At 35.3% G+C, this 17,559-nt stretch overlaps 1 protein-coding gene across 4 annotated transcripts in view; it reads left to right on the plus strand.

Annotated features, from left to right (window-relative positions):
* The window catches only part of VPS13B (vacuolar protein sorting 13 homolog B), a 429,427-nt gene that overhangs the window by 208,717 nt on the left and 203,151 nt on the right, over positions 1-17,559 (plus strand). For all 4 annotated transcript variants that reach the window (XM_053998051.1, XM_053998068.1, XM_053998077.1 and 1 more), the window contains exons 22-23: positions 4,487-4,614; positions 13,110-13,344. In XM_053998051.1, the coding sequence (XP_053854026.1) occupies positions 4,487-4,614; positions 13,110-13,344 (363 nt within the window). The remainder of the gene's footprint in view (positions 1-4,486; positions 4,615-13,109; positions 13,345-17,559) is intronic.

Here is a 17,559-nt window from a genome sequence, read left to right on the forward strand (position 1 = left end):
ACATTGATCAATGCAGGTTTGAGCTTCTCTGCATGGTTTCAGTGAGCTGCTGCTTTGATTAACTTTGAAATTGAATGGTGGAGAAAATAGTGCATTAAGATAGGGAGTATTTTAAAAATAATTCCTTTGTGCTTTTGCAATTCCTTGTATTTGTAAAATGTTTTAATGTTAAATCACAGAACAAAGGTGATGGCTATTTGGGGTTTAATTGGGGGGTAATTTGCAGGATTTTTCACATATAGAGAAAACAATTCATCTTCTGTTTAATTAATATATATATATATGTGTGTGCGAGTGTGTAGGCAATTTTGATTTTTTGGGGGTTGTTTAAAGTTTGAATTTTCTCCTCCACGGCATTTTGATCTTATTTCTAACCCTTTAGAGTCCTTGATCAATTCCTTAGGGTGTTGCATTTGTTGCAAAACACCTTAGTATTTTTGGGTTTATTTTTTCATGGAAAGACATATCTAATTCATGAAACTGAGTACTTGTTAAAGAAATCCAAGTGAGTGCTCTGACTCCATGCAGACTGCTTCCAATTTTAGTAGAGGAAACATCTTCCTAGAAACAGAGCGATGTAGGGGGAGAACACTTTGCTCTGATTGCTTTTTTCTCTCAATGTGTTTTGCTGCCATGGCTCTTGGTAACTATGGTCAGTCTGTAACAGCATTTTCCTCAGCTTAGCTCCCCTCTGGTGTGTGAGAGGCTAGATGACAGGTGATGTGATGGTGATAGGAAAGCTTACCCATCCTGGTGAGGTCATGGCACAGCCACATTTTGAGTACATGACACATTTTGGGCTATGAGATGTGACAGAGGAGGGTCCTGCTGCCTGCCTGGCTGTGGACCTGTCCTGAAGGAGGAGTACTCTGAGCTTTTGGGCGCCAGTGAAAGTGTGGATTTGCCTGCAGCAGGATGACCTTTTCCAGTCAGAAAGAAGCTGCTGCCTTCTTAATGGGTGAGGAATCTGAGGCACACAGTGGGACAGGAAAAATGAGACCATCTTGTGCCAGAGAGATTGAGACCTGATAGGTTTGTGCCACACAGAAATCAGGAATAAGGTATTTCCCTTCAGTTTAATTGCTAGCTGTAAGGAGAGAGGAAAGCATGAGGCCATCAGTGTCTGCAGATTATCAATATTCTTCAACCCAGTACTAGAAGTCCCTGATGTGTGGGTTTTTTCTGCATTGAATTGTTTGAGGAAATGTCCATTTGTCCTAAATCCTCAGAAGTTCTCTTTTCCCTTTTCTATTTCTTAAGTCACTGAATAATAATAGCACAGAGTAGTGTTATTTTCACAAAAGTTCTTTTTATTTTCAAAACTTATGTATTTTCTGGATCAAAGTTCTAAAAAAACTCATTCCTAGTAGGCTAAAAAACGTAAAGAATGAGACATTTGTCTATATAAAAAAGACACCTTTAACTGGAGCTTATACCTATAAGTCTTGCTTGGTGGCATGTCCTACAAAGTGAGTACTTTAATGATTAATTTTGTAGAAGTTGGAACTCCCACTGTACTTTAACCAGAAATTGTTAAATGAGTTATGAAAAATGCTTCTTCCACTAGTCCTTTTTTTTTTCCTTAAAAGTCTGTTCATTACCAGGGTGTTCTGAAATTGGTAAGTGTAGCAGCTTATGTGTGATTGATGTGGTGTAGATGTTTACAAAAGCACCAATTTAACAGTAAGGGACTAAAAGATAAGAATAGAAGCATTTTATGTTCCTGTACACTGGGGTTTTTTTAAATTCAACTGGTATAAGCTGAAGCAGTCCCCACTTTGTTGGTTTTTGGTTTGGTTTTTTTTTTTTTGTCCCCACATCAATTTGGAAGTGTTTCATACAAATCATATTTTCTATCTAGCTATTGCTGACATCTGTGTTGAACACAAGACTGATTACATTACCAGGAAATGTTTCAAGGTTTTCAGTTCAATAGTACCTAAGTAGCATAATTACTTTTGTAAATTACCTTCATCCTGAGACAGATGAGGCTGATCCAGTCTACATGTCTACTGTAGAAGACTAGACAAACACATGGTAGCCACACTTGACAGCATCTTAGCAAATGTCATCTCCTGATCTCCTTGCCTGACAGGGAATTAAGACACTTCTTTCCCACCATCCTTTCAGGCAAAATTCTGGGATTTACAGTACAGGGAAAAAAAAAAAAAAAACCAAAAAAAACTACTTTCTTCTTTTCTCTTCAGGAGTTACTTCTTAGCTTGTTTCTTCTTTCTACTCCAATATATTTTTTATTCCTTTTCTATTTTCCGTGGTTTATGGTTGAACGGTTCTTTATCTGTCTGTTGGGTTTTGAGACTTTCTTTTTTCTTGATCTCTTGGTTGAACTTGAGGGATTATAGCAAAGTTGGTTTTTATCATGGATATTCCTGGAATTTTTCAGATTTTAATTACACATAAATGAAGAAAAACAGGAGGTACTTCAGTCAGCTAATCTTATTTTTAATTCACAGTTTGTTGTTGCTGACTACTCCACTAATTGAGAGAGAATTAGCACTGTTTGTTTTCCTGCAAATAAAATATGGGAGATTGGAATGAAATCTAGCTTTAAATCCCACTCACGAGGGATGCACTTGTTAAGTGATGTAGGATGTTGATGGTCCCTGCTGAATACATTGTAGAATATGTAGGTTTTACACTGTATTTATCAACTCATCCTGACCTGTGAAATTCTCTGAGTCTCACAGTGACTCTGTATGCCATTTTCACCCTTACCCACACTTGTGTTCCAGAGGTCTGTGCTTCAATGGCTCCTGTTTTAATATTTCTTGGTACTCAAGCTATTCCTGATTCTTACCTTGTAGTGAATGTGTAGTGTAGGGCCTCACTGCACAGAAGACTGCAGAGAAGATGGTGTGAATTGAGGTGGGGTAATAAGTTAAAGGAGAACAGCTATTCCATGACTAATCTCTTTGTTTTAACTTAATCCATTCGTAATGTGGATGGAGGGCATACCTCATGGCATGAAGCTGTCCATGTGAGATGTTATAAAACAGCTATTGCACGCTGCTTCTCCAGATGGACAATTTACATGTTTGTCTCTCCAGAACAGCTGACAACAAACAATCCTGAAATGTCACGCTTGTTACCCTCTCACGATCCAGTTTTCATTCCATATCCTTCTAACATATCCATAATTGGAGCCAGGAATCTCTGAGAGGACTAATTATCCTGCAGCCATAAAAATCCTCTTTCACTCTTTTGACTACCTCTCTCTCTGAATCTTTGGATTCTCCATCAGTTCAGTGAAGTGAATATTTCTCTTTAAGATGATTAAAAATACTATTCGTTGAGGGATTTTTTCTGATAATGTTATTGAACTCTAGCTTTGATGGGGCAAATGTCACTGATTAATTCATCCAGTGGCATTAACATTGCATTCTTTTGGCAGAAGTTCACCACTTAGAAGTTTCAGTTTTAAATCTTCCCATGTTTCATTGCATTACTGAAGAACTAGTGATGCATATCAAGGACCATATATTTTTGCTTCCCTTAGATCAATTGATCCATAATTTTGTCTTAAGAATTTTTCTGTAATTTTCATGCCACAGATTTCTCCTAGCTGTAAAATCGGTAGACATAAATTGTCACACACTGATTTCAATTTAGTTTAAATTTAAGTCATGAAGTCCTTGTAATTTATTCCTGCAGTTTTGTCAGCTCAACAACACATAGGCCAAAACTAGAAATGTCAAATAAGCCGACAGTAGTTCTGTGGGTATCCCAAAACACAAGGAGGAGGATATTCTGCAAAACATGTCAGAAGGAACTATGCACCACTCACAGTCCTGCTTTGAAGTTCTAGTGTGCTTATATTTAATGTAACATTTCTAAAATCTTTTCATGTTCATGTTATTAAATAACTAACAGTTTAAGGAAATGTCTCTTTTAATTAGAAAACATTGAATTTTGCTGAAATATTTAATACTTTAGTACCTTAAAATTTGACAAAGTATGAAAATAGTTTAATTTTTATGCCTGTTTTGGAAGCATACTCAATTTTTAAAGGGATTTTTTTCAAAGAAAACAAATTAAAGGCCGTTATTTAATGTAGTCTGTAATTTCTTACAATTTTAGAAAGGTGATACCTTTAGATGACACCGGCAGCAATGTATGTGAAAACCTCTTGGATTTCAATTGCATCATCAAATAGGTTATCACACTTTGAAAACTGTCTTAATTTGTTTAAGTCAAACATTCTTCATAATATTTTCTTAGCAGTTCATGTTGAAGAAGTTGGAACATGTAGTTTTATTGTGTTGTATTTCTCACAAGGCTTAACTGGTGCAGTTGTATTGACAAGTTTAAAACTAATACAGACACATTATTATTATTATGTGCATAGTGAGATATACACAGTGAGAGAAAGACTTTCAGAATGTAAAATTGTTTTTCTTTGCTATCAGTAAATATATTACTTACTTAGATATTCTTTTTGAAACTGTCTTTTTTTTGTTTGCATTAGAATCTCGTCCTTTGTCACTCCCTGTGAAAACTGTGCTGAACTCATCTGAAAACTGCAGAAGTCCTGAGGAAAGAATGAAAGAATTTATTGGAATAGTGTGGAATGCAGTTAAGTGCCTTACACTTCAGGTAAGATGAAAAGGAAGTGAAAAAACCCCTATGTGTTTCCAAACTTTATGATACTTTTTATGCATCCTAGTGCTTTTTATTAGAGGGGTTTTAAAGGAGCTCCCAAGTTTTATTGTCTTATTTCAGTAGTTTCAAAGTCAGAGAGAATGAAAAATAAAGTAAGATTTTGGGTAAATTAAGCAAGGAATGCTTTGGTTTTAAAATATTAGGTTTTGAAATACTGTTTTGTATTTAAAGGGAAAGATCCTTCAAAAATTATATTAATAAAAATTGCTTGTCACACTTTTCTGCATCATAAACACTGCAGTTAGATTTGCAGAATGCTTTCTTTTCTAAAACTATTTCAGGAAAGTGTGTATGATAAATATTTTCCTGAGGTGTATGATACAATTGCTGTTGTTACACAGTGAAGGCTCAGCAGCTTTCTTGGTTACTTTTTCATGAAGGACAAGGAGATGGTGGCTGGGATTAAAGCATGTTGGTTTATACTGCTCTAGACTGTAGCTGCTGAGCACCAGCCATAATCTAGACCAGTATAAACCAAAAGCAGAATTTTTGTGTAAAAGTATAGATGCCGTATTAGGAGTCCAAAGTCAAGACTGCAGGAACAAATGGCTTAGAAGTGCCAGAATTACGACTGTGTTGTTCTCAATACTTATCAAGTGTTTATTGAGAAATTATTCTAATTTAGAATTGTTATAACCTGTACCTCTTGAACCATACATTCATTCTATGAAATCATTATTTTATGGTACATCAGAATATAGTAGGTTTTTTTTTTTTCATTAAAAAAAATCACAAAAAACTGCCAAAAAAAGGTCTTAATTACATCTTCCGGTTAGTTTTTTTTCATTATATACAGCAAGTAATTGCTGAATGCTTGTTCCTTCTTCCTATAAAAAATATATTTAATAATATATAGGCTCATCCTGGAATATGTCTGTGTCACTCTTCTTTCATGTAAAAAGTACTTAAAATTCACAGTTTAGAAAGTTTAAAAGTTAAGGTTTTGCCTGAGCAAGAACTTGAGACTTGTCACCTGATTGCAGAACATAGTGAAGCTGAGGAGATGCTTTCCATTAAATCTATTTCGTTTTCAGCCTTCTCTTTCATCATTATTTCATGAGTATTTTGCTTGTTTTCCTTTCTTTCTTAATGTTTTCACCACTGTAGATTAAAATGTCTAGATAAGAGAGAGACTTTGTAATCTATTTGAAGGAAGCAGTGTATTTTTGTTATGTGTCTGGTTGGTACTTAGCACAGTGAGACTGTCTATATAAATGTGGCTTACAGTTTGAGTCATAATAAAAGTCATAATATAATATATGGCAATGAGGTAGGGCTGGGTCCTTTATAAAGGGGGAAAGCTGAATCAGGACTGCAGTACTCTGCTCCTACATTTTTCATGGTACCTGTTTTTGTGAGCAACCAGCAAATTGAATTTGTTTTGCAGAATGAGTAAAACACCAACCATGAAGTTTGTGTGTTACTAGATAGGAAAAAAAGGTAGTGTTTCTTTCTGTGGAGATGAAGACTGATGACAGTGATAGGCAGGGGCTGTCAAAGAGTGATTCCTGAATACCTTGCTGCTCTGACCTAACATACAGAATAGGGCTCATACTGGCAGAGGATCTTTTGTATTGGGTACTTTTTCTGGTGGTTGAGGTTCTAGATTTATTTACTTTTTACAGATTTTTTTTTTTTTTGGTGGAGTACTCATGGTTTCTATTTTCATCATTATGACTATGAAATATTTTTCAGTTTTATCTATGTTGAAATTAAACATCCCTATGAACTCATACAGTAGCTTACATACTTTGTTTCATCCTATACTTCAGCTGTACTCTGTAAGGTATTTGCCAGTACCTTCCCAGAAGTTTATTACATGTTATCAGAGAAACATTTCAACAGACTCCAAGGAAGCACTGCAGGAAAGTTCGAGAATGTGCTTCCACACAAATGTGCAATAGTTATTTCTTGTGAAATATGAAGGATTTATAGATATGTTTGCTGTTCTTTTTATTACTATTAGTAGTCCCTATATCTAATTTATTTAAATACAGTTTTCAACACTGATGCCATATATATAGCTTGTCTCTTTCAATACCTGCCCAAATGGGAAATTTGTACAAGGCAATGTGTGGAGGGTAAGAAGATGAGTATCATGACTCTATTGCAGTTCAAGTACATGATATTTATTTTATTATACATAATGTGCATTTTATTAAACATATATAACTATATTTAAATGATAAGTTCTTACAGATTTTATTTGGCATGAAAACGGGAAATTTCTAGGATAATTTGTCTGGTTAAATGCTGGAGCATTTAGACTCTGTGGCTTTTTTTCTAAAGCTAATTTTCATGTTCCTGAATCTTTTAGTTACATTATTGTACAACAGAAAGTCTGTAGTTGTCGTCAGATAAAACTGAACTTCATAACTTAAAATCATCAAAGGATTATTCTTTTAGTAGAAGTTAGAGTAAGTAAATGTGTTTGGAACCAGAGTAACTAGAAAGTTTATTTTGGATCCAAAGCTGGTACTTGCTTAGCCCTAGCCCTGGCTTGCTTCTGATAGAATATTACATGAAGGTTTTATGCATTGGAGTTGTGATATTTAAGTGAAAAGACTTTAATATTTAATTATAAAAAGTTGGTTTATTATTTAGTTGTTGTAGGATTTTATATGCAGCCTTGAAGTCTTTTTGGCAGTTACACTGTGTAGGAGGGTAATACTCATTTTTCACATGTTCTTCATACTAATAGTTGCTAAAATTGTGAAGCAGTATAAACACAATTATTTTTAATTGGCTGTTAATGCTGAATTCCATTGAGAACAATGAAGGATCTGTATTAAAAATAAATTAATTAATGAGTAATGTTGCAACAAGTGCCAACTACATAAGAATGTAATTGTTACATATAAAACTTCGGTATGTCACATGCCTTTAAATATCCCTGAATTTATTTTAAAAAAAGAAATCCTTTCCCTGAAACTACTGACAATTTTATTTTCTTTAATGCATATAACTTGTAAAAATTTTTGACAAAGTGAAACATTGAAAGGCAAGAAAAGGAAGGACAGATTGGATTCCTGTTCTTTGAACTGTGTCATTATCCAGGGAGCAGGAAGAGATTCTGGGACTTGTAATTTGGCAGTTACAGCTCTCAGCAGTTTTTTGGCAATTATGAGATAAGATTATTTCTTAAGTTGGTTGCTTACCACAAACCAACAAAAATTTGTGTCTTCAGTAACTAAATAAAACTTTTTAAAAGGTTTAAAAGCTTTCTTCGGAAAGAGTAGGAATACTGTGAAGTGCAATAACACTCTGTTTTAAGTGGTCAAAGAAAATGTATCTGATCCTTATTATGGTCATTTTTATGTACAGGTAGCCTGCTCTCTTAGTTCTTTTACTTATGTGTTCTGCTTTCCATTTATAACATTTTTACTTTTGTCTACCTTCAAAACAAGAATTTCTGTTCTGCCTTTTAAAATACTAACAAACACTTCATGTCTGGCTCAGCTACAGAGGGTCGAAATGGTAGAACAAATTTGGATGTTGGAAGCTGGGCTGCGGTCTTATAATACTGAGTGCACCAGAACCCTCACACGAGATGTGTAAGCAGGGGTTCTTTGCAGCCTGGGGAGTCATTGCAAGATGATATTCTGTACCCAGAAAAATACATTACCTTTCTGCTGAGAGCATATGAGGGTTGATGACTAATTCAGAGAGAGGCAACTTCCCTGAAGAGTCACCCTAATGCAAGTGTCACCTTGTAGAAAATCTTCAGTGCCTCTAATAGTTTTATGTAGCTGTAAAATGTGCATTGTGAAAGGGAATCTTATGTTATCACTACCATGAAAGGTGGTGATTTGAACAACTTCTCTCTCTTCATAGCACTTTTGGGCAGTCACTCACTTTGTTTTCTTCCCTCCAACCCACCCTCCACAGTTAGGAAGACATAATTTTTCAGCAGTATCAACATTCCTTTTTATAAAATAAGAATTAAAAATACTCCAGTAACTTAATACTTTCCTTTTTATGCAAGAGTCATTGGACATTTTGAGGCTTATATGTTTGTAAAAGTGTAGAGCATAGAGCGATGCTTAACTTTATGTTTTAGAAGCATAAGGCAAAATACTGCTTGCTTCATTGGTTTATCATTAGTGTACATTATTTAGCATGTATAGGCCTTGACATAATAGAAATGAAAATAGGGGGTGATCCTGTTTCAAGAATGTAATAATTCGTTCTCTTTAACACATGAATGTGTTCAGTATTGGCAAACGAACATGTTGCTACCAAAACTGAAATCAGATCCTTGAAACAGAAAGGATGTTGCCATGGAAAAATGAAGTAACACTCAGTGCAGCTGCGAAGCATTAATGAATAGGATATTTTTTAAAAGATCATTTGTGTTTGGTGTGGCTTGGAGGGTCCCAACCAGATGGTTTCCATGAACAGGATCTGACCCCCAGCTTGAGGACTTCTTACTGGCAGATTACTTCATTTTCTTTCCCTTGGATTGTCAGATCCTTACATTAATGCAAGATTTACTGCTGCAGATTTATATTCAGTTACATAAATCAGTCACATCTTACATTAAATTCACAATTTTAGGCACACAGTTTAACAGTTATTTAAAAAGTGTAAAAAGATTTATATGATAGCTTTAATATATGCTATTGATGTAGTTTAATTTTAAGAATTTGGATTACATGTATTTTGAAACACTTTCCGATTGGTGAAGCAATCTGTAGCACACATTCTCACTTTTGTCCAGCATATAATTCCATCATTTTAGGTGCACTCTTCCATTCCTTCACTGGAACTTATGAGTAGGCAAATGTCCAGATTCTGTGAGTTAAATGTACACAAATTCCATTGAAGTTGATAGTTGTGAATCTGCCTCCAAGAAGTTCAACAGGTGCAATTCGGTTTTGCACTTATTGGGCCCTTGTGCATTCAAGTTGGTAATTTCTTGTGTGATTATAATCATTGCATAATTTGCTCTAAAATGTGGACTTTTGCCATACATTCATTGTGTTGGCCTTTGAAATCCTGCAGTAATGTTTTGCAAAATTTGTTAATCATATAAAACTTTAAATGAAACACAGGTAAGCCAACCATATCTGTAAGCAATTCTGTAGTATTACATGTTGTCAATTTTTAGCAAATCCAGATTTAGGATCCTGCTGACTGCACTAATTTGTCATGAATGAGTGATTTAGAGTAACTTAAGTAATCATCATCAAAGGCATTAGCAAAGGAGATTTTAATATGAATTCATAAAGCTGTAACTTGGTGAAGTTCAATAGTAAGGTTCATTCTATCATTTACTAATGGTTGAAACATAAAAGGGAAAATAGAATTGGAATAAATCTGGCATTATTTACATGGAGGCTGAAGATGGAAAAGGGTAAGGGAGCCCAAACACTCCTTCAGACTGGACCTCCTTGCTTGCCAAATCTCTGATGTGGCTTAGGTGCAGCTGGATCTGATCTGGATCAGATTAACAGAATATATCTAATTAATAGATTAACAGATCAACAGTTTATGAAGTTTATATCTAAGAGAAGAAATACAAAGAGTATGAAGTCCTTCCATTGAGTCATGAGATTCAGAGTAGATCCCCTTCCTTTCTGAACTCCTGATGGAGCTTTGGTCCAGTCGTAGTCTTAGACTTTGACAACAGTCTGTCTAAAGGAATTATCTATGTGGATTTTGTTAGTATTAATTTAACATGCTATCAGCAGCTTACTGAGGTTCTATTGCAGTTAAGGAATCTCTCTGCCTTGGGTTACAGAAGGAACACTGAGTCTCAGACAAGGAATCCCAAATACTGGGAGGCATCCCAGCTCAAGGGGAGAGTTGCTGGTGTGCAGACCAGTTGCAAATTTAGGGAAAGCTTGAATTGAATTCATCCAAAGATGTGTTATTAGTAGCAAGGCCTGTCTACCTCTCAGAACAACCTTGAAAGGTGTCCCAGCTCAAGGGGAGATCACTGCTGTGCAGCCATCCTGCCTGGCAGGGAGAGCTCAAAGGCAGTTCACTTAGGCTGTCATTGGCTTGTAGTCAAACTGCATGCAATGGGAAGGGTGTACAAGAGACTCCTTGTGCCCACAGCTTTGTTTGTTCCTTGATAACTGAGTCTTGGAAAAAACACATTCAGTGTTATTCCCATGATCAGGGATGATGCTCGTTGGGTCACTCTGCTCTTTGTGGGTTTCCTGGAGTTCTTGACCTGGCTACAGCTCAGGCCTTTACCTCATTTGGAGCTTGTACTGAGCTACTTACTGCAGGGCTGGTTAAGGGGCCAAACGTATCCATCACACATATGGAGGCCTGATGATACCATTTAAAGCCCACCAAAATTCATGGTCCAACTCTCATGCAGTTGTTTGAAAATTAATAACAAAGAGCTGCTTGTGTAAAAAAGAAATTTCCATCAGGAATTTAAAGCGGTGAAACCGTTGTGATTCTACTTCAGTATTCTTGATACAGCAAAGTAAAATAAGCCAAATGTGATTGGAAGAACTTTTCATTAGTACAAAGCTGTATTAAACTGTAAATGAAGTGCAAAAACTCTACTGAATATTGAGATCTGTTCTTGAGAGTGCCTTGTAAAACATGTCCTATAGATCCTGCTGCTGGCAATGTGATGAAGTATAGTATCTCTTCAAGTTGGTGAAATTTTTGGATTATTACCACATGGTTTGTATATCCAGGCAGCATTTGATGTTAATCGTCATAGATGTGTGTGTGTATATATATATATATATATATATATATATGTGTGTGTGTGTGTGTGTATGAAGAATGGGTGATTTTTTATAAACTGTTTACTCAGCAAATGTACAGATAAAACAATAATTATACTGATCATAAGTTTTTTTGTCATCTATTTATCATTATACCACAATGACTTGACCTACAACCTATTACTAATAGACCAGAACTAATGTGTCACTGTAAAAATCCTTGCAAATTGATACAAAGACTAATTTACCTTTAAAAAAAACCCAAATCTGTTACATCTGTAACAATACACCCTAGCTTTTCATTCAGTATAAATAAAGTACACTCTGCAACCTTGGATCAATAAACTACTTATCAAAGTTGTAATTAGCTTCATTTTACAACTCAAACAGTTCTAAATCCAGAAACAAACACAAACTTAATGAACCAATGTATTTATTTTTGCAAAATTCTACTTATATTTTTCTGCAGCAAATTCTTGTCAGTTTATCTAAGCAAAACGGTACAAAAATGCTGAAATAAAGATGAATATCTGTGTACTCACTAGGCTGGCAAAGTACTTACAGTGCTGTGGAATTCCATCTCGATTACAAATCACTATTGTGCTCTTGAAGGCCTAATACCCTTTAGGAGAGAGTATGAAGTACAAATCTTGGTTATTGCTGTTAAGCTGTGCTGTCTTTAACGATGTCAAATCGAGAGTTACCTAAGTTTGCAGCAAACAAATGTGTTTACCACAGCTACAAATAATATCTTGTCCAACAATTTGTATGCTAGGCTTTTCCAAGCAAGGAACTGAATCATAGCTTGTATTTGCTTAACAAAGCATTCAAGTGTGCAGGCTGTTGGAGCCTTTTGATTTCCAGGTGCCCGAATGATATTTGTAAGAGCCAAGGAAGACTAACAGTCCACAGCTTACATCACCTCTGAGTTAACAAGTTGTGATGAGTTGAGTTTGTGGTTTGGGCTCGCTCAGCCTCTCTAGGAGCTCCTAAAAAGATGGCAAAATGGTCAGACACGTTCCAGGGTAACTCCATTGAAAATAAAGAACAAAAAAATGTTATGAAACTATATGTGCTGCTTCTGATTTGCATTGAAAAGTGGATAAAAGCTGTATAAACTTCGTCAACTTTATTACTATCTCTTTCTCTTTGTTTATGTATGCACCTCTCCATTTGTTTAAAATTCAGTCAGTTTTTCTCTAAAGTTTGTGGTTTTCATAGTTTTTTCTAATGATTACCTTTTTTGTACATGCTCATTATGTTGCTTATTAAGTAAAGGCAGAATTTTCCCTGAAACAGTTCTCTGTATAAAGTAACAGCATATAAAATGTTGGCTAGTTCTAGAGACTTAGCTATTGCTAACAAAAGCTAATGAATGGCAAAAAGTGGAGGGATTTCTCATTCAGAACGTTCTCTGACTCAATTGCACTTGTACAGAGCTGTTGAAATGTAGATATATGTATTTTCACTTTACATGGCAACACCTTTCTGATGAATTTACACAGCAAAAACATCCTTCTTCTTTCTCCCCTTCCATAATCATAATTTACGAGCATATATTATTGCCCAGCATTTTGCGTCATCTTTTCTCTTAATTCGACTAGAAGTTAAGACTATTTTCAGTAACTGTGATGGATGAATAACTTCAGATTTTGTACCAATATGAATACTCCACAGTGAGGGGGAAAATAATCTATTTCTGAGAATCTTTCTTTGCTTTGTTTTTTTCAGCTTGAAGTGCAGTCTTGTTGTGTATTCCTTCCAAATGATAGCCTGCCTTCTCCAAGTACTATTGTGTCAGGTGACATTCCTGGGACTGTGCGAAACTGGTACCATGGGCAGGCCAGTATGCCTGGCACACTTGTTGTCTGCTTGCCCCAGATAAAGATTATGAGTGCTGGACACAAACACATGGAACCATTGCAAGAAATCCCATTTGTTGTGCTGAGACCCATCCTGGAAGAAGGTAACATGATAAACTCACAAAATCTTACTCTTTAGTTTCCATTTCTAGCTGTCATGAAAATTATCTTCATTTAATTTTGAAAACTTCTGGGTTTGTACTGTTTTTTTTTGCAGAATGTTGTTATATATTATTGATGCCTAGAACTACTACTTACAAGGTTGGCCCCATGGAAATCAATGTGGAACTCGTCATCAAAGAGCTAGTTCTGTGATGTTTTGTATATTTGAAACTAAAATAATTTAAAACCTTCATTTGTTTTGTTATTTAAGTTATTTTGTAGCCAATGATATTGACACAACAGGAAATGACAATAAATTGGAAATTCCAAGACAGAATGGAGACAGGTTAGGACAAACTTCTCATCCCGCCAAGGTCTTGGATGTAACATTCAGACTGGACATTAGTTAAACATTCTTCACTGAGATGGTGGTTGGTCACTGGAACAAGCTTCACAGGAAAGTGATCATGGCATTAAGCCTGCCAGAATTCTGGATGCACCTGTACAATGCTTTTAGCCATATGATTTAATCTTAGGTAGTCCTGCAGGGAGTTGCACTCAGTGATCTTTATGGGTCCCTCCCAACTTGAGATATTCTGATACTATGTAAAATGAGAAAAGAAATTCATAAGTATAACAAACTGTCAAAAGAAAAGAATGAGACTTTAATGGCTATCCTGACAGGCAACAGTTGTGTTCTGTGTTGTGACTTAGGAATTGTAGCAAGGATTTTGTAGAGATTTGAAGAAAAAAAATTGTAAACGTTGAGGAAAAGTACAGTAGTTCTTATTTGAAAAGCCAGTATTTGATAGAGGTTTGAGTTTTAGACCAGCTTGAGGGAAGAATCAGCTTTTAACATTCTGCAGCTTACCAAGAAATGTAAGGAGGAGATAAGCTGAAAAGGACATAGCACGTGAAAACAAGTTGCTTTTGTTCAATATTTTTTATTTTATTTTGGTTTTCTTTAACAGAGCCCTTTGAAATAATCAGGATAAATGGTAAATCGACTTGCAGCAATGTTCTGAAGAAATCCTGATGTAAAAATCTGTAAAAATTGTATACTGGAAGTAGATGAGGCAGATACTCTGAACCATCTTGAGCCTCGGGTTCCAGGTTTATTTTAATGACTTTCGTGAAAGCTAGGCTCACAACCAAGTTTTGGATTCTGTGGAAATGCCAGTATTTGTGGTTTAACCCCAGCCAGCAGCTCTGGCTGCACATAGCCACTCACTCCTCCACCCTGGTGGAATGGAGAAGACAATCAGGAGGTCGAAAGTGAGAAAGCTCATTGGTTGAGATAAAGGCATCTTAAAAGATAAAGTAAAAGTTCCAGGTGCAAGCAAAGGAAAATAACAGATTGATTTGCTATTTCCTGTCAGTAGGCAGGTGTTGCAGCCTTTCTGTTTGGTTGGTTTCTTTGGTTTTTTGGGGTCAGCTGACCAGGCTGTCTCCATTACCAACTCCTTGTGTGCCCCCAGTTTACTTGCTAGTGGAGCAGTGTGAGAAGCAGAAAGCACTGTTCAAGCACTGTTCAGCAATAACTGGAACATACCCATATTATCCACAGTTTTCAGCACAAATCTAGAACAGCGCCATACCAACTACTATAAAGAAAATTAAGTCTATCCCATACAAAACCAGGGCATTAGTGTACAGTTAGCTCATTGTTGTATTCTCAAACTATATTATTTAGAAAGAATTCTTGTTTTGTGTATTGTTTCTAAGATGAAGAGAGGGAGATGCAGCAATTGTTCCATTGCTTTTGTGACAGCATTTTCTGAGAAAATCATTGTGTTTTTTCTCTTGCTGAAATATAAACAATTTTAAGGGTATGAAAAATTAAGTCAAAATCACATTCAAGAGCTAGTCCCTCTCCTGCCATCTGAAATTTGTTTGGATTTATAACATTGTGTTTCTTCTCCCTTTGATTACCACTTATATTGGACTCTACTCCTTTCTGTATTTTACCTTAACTCATGTCAATGGAAATAAAATTATAGTTTTTAGTATTGAAAATCATATTAAAGATGCTGCCAAATGAAAAGGAAAAAAAGTTTGAAAAGTTTGAAAGAAGGAGAGAAAGGTATATGTGTTGTTCCTAATAACTTTCAGTAGAAATGATCTTGTTTGCTAATCATAGTGACAGATAGAAGATACATTTAACGGAAGTCTTTTGTTTATTTTAAACTGATGATGTAATTTAGACCATTCATGAAAGTAAGAAGTAATTTGAGTTTTGTCAGACCCAGATTTGAAGGAAAGAGCCTAGTGAGAGAAAAGAATCCCCCTGGTTGGGATAAAGCCTATGGTAAGGAATTTATTTGTGTGTGGCTTCCTGCTCTGGGAATAATGCCAAACAGAAGTTCTCACAATCTTGATATTTTTGATTCTCTAATGGAACCATTGCCTTCTCCCATGCCAAGACTCCCTCTTAAAGAGATTATTTCAAAGTTTTTTCACAGCTTAAAGTCACCTTCTTTGCTTCTTCCCCTGTACAGATAAATAATTTTTATGGACTTGTACTGTAAAAGTCTCTTAATTTGCTTCTTTCTCTGAATAAGACTTCAGGGACAGTCAGATATGTTGCCATCTCTCAGAAATTATATTTAGTCAACTGTGCTTTTCCTGATAGCCATTTTTTTATCATTCCTTCTTTTATAAAGAAGATATAAGTAAAAGGCTTTTCCACAAGGATGTGTTGTCACTTTTAAGAAAGCTGTGTGCTCACTGATAGATTTTTCTTATTGCATGAAAGACTAAAAGAGGACAAAAAGGGATCATATTCTTACTGTCATTTGGGAATATTTCAGCCTACTCAGATACTTAGTGACCTCAAGATGTCAACATACTGTAAAAATAGCTTATACACTATCCCACAATCAGGTCTTTCCATGTGTTTACAGTTTTGCTGCATCTCTGAGGTAATTTTAGTTTGTAGGAATGCTTTTACAGTACTTTTATTCAGAAATGTAATATAGCTCAGTCATACTAAATAACTAAGTAATCCATAAATGGATTTATCTATGTAAAGAATGAAATATTCCTTTGAACTTCTATTGAATAACAAATACAATTGAGTAAGGTATTGAATTGCACTAAGTATTATCTTAAGAGTACAGATTAATCAGACATAGATCTGTGAGGTAGTATTTATTGAAGATATTAAAGCAGAATCACAGAATTATAGAGCCTGGAAGGCCAGGTTGGAAATGACCTTGAATGATCACCTGGTTCAAACTTGCATGGCAAAGGGACCCAAGATGACATTATCCAACACCCTGCTCGTTTGCTCCTGAAAGGCTGCACATCTCTAAGGAGGCTGTTCCAGTTAATGATTGTTCTTACTTCCTTATATTGATATTAAATCTCTCCCAGTGCAACTTGTACCTGCTGCCCCATGTCTTCTCTGTTTTGACACCTCTGTCCTATTTGTAGCTGCCCTTTATGTAAAGGAGTTACTAAGAAGAAACTAAATAGTTAGAAACTCAGTTTGAGCAAAACGGAAATGTTCAGAGAAGTGCTTAAAGTAAGTTGTGACTTTCTGTGCACATCTAACTTCAAATATTTGACAATTCATCTGTATAACCTCCAAGTTCCAACCTATAGCGATAGGCTAAAATGTGGTAAATATAGTTGGACAACATATGTTGTTATGGTCCGAACTTCTGGACTGCTAAGTGGTCTTCCAAAAATCTAAACTCTTATAACAGGAAAACAAGTTGAAGACAAGAAGGGAGCTTTTGCATAGGTGAAGCACTGTTTTAGAGCAATAATGAAAATTTTTATTATTGATTAAATCCTCCTGTTTTTAGAAGTTTACATTTTCAATTATTTTAGTTACTGATTTTTTAATAATATTAATTAGTTATTAATAAAATAATGTTCCTCTTCAGGTTCATAGTAGTAATTTTTATGAATTCATTTTTGTACAAATGTTCGCTTATGTCAGATATAGTAAGATAGAGATCTTTAGGTAAGACACAGTAAAATACTTTTAGAAAGCAGTATCTTGAAATTGTTGTTGATATTGCTGCTAATTATATTCACATTTTCAGGTGGATAGCCATATACTGGCAGTAATGTGAATCACTGTATTCCAAATATTTAAATTTGAAAGATGGTTTTTGCTTGTGAAGCAAGACAGATTACATAACTTCACAAAATTTTGTAACATATGTTGAAACTCAATAAATGTCTTGCAGGGAAATAGGAAATTA

This window comes from Vidua macroura, chromosome 1 (genome assembly GCF_024509145.1).
Source record: "Vidua macroura isolate BioBank_ID:100142 chromosome 1, ASM2450914v1, whole genome shotgun sequence".
Lineage (NCBI taxonomy): Eukaryota > Metazoa > Chordata > Aves > Passeriformes > Viduidae > Vidua > Vidua macroura.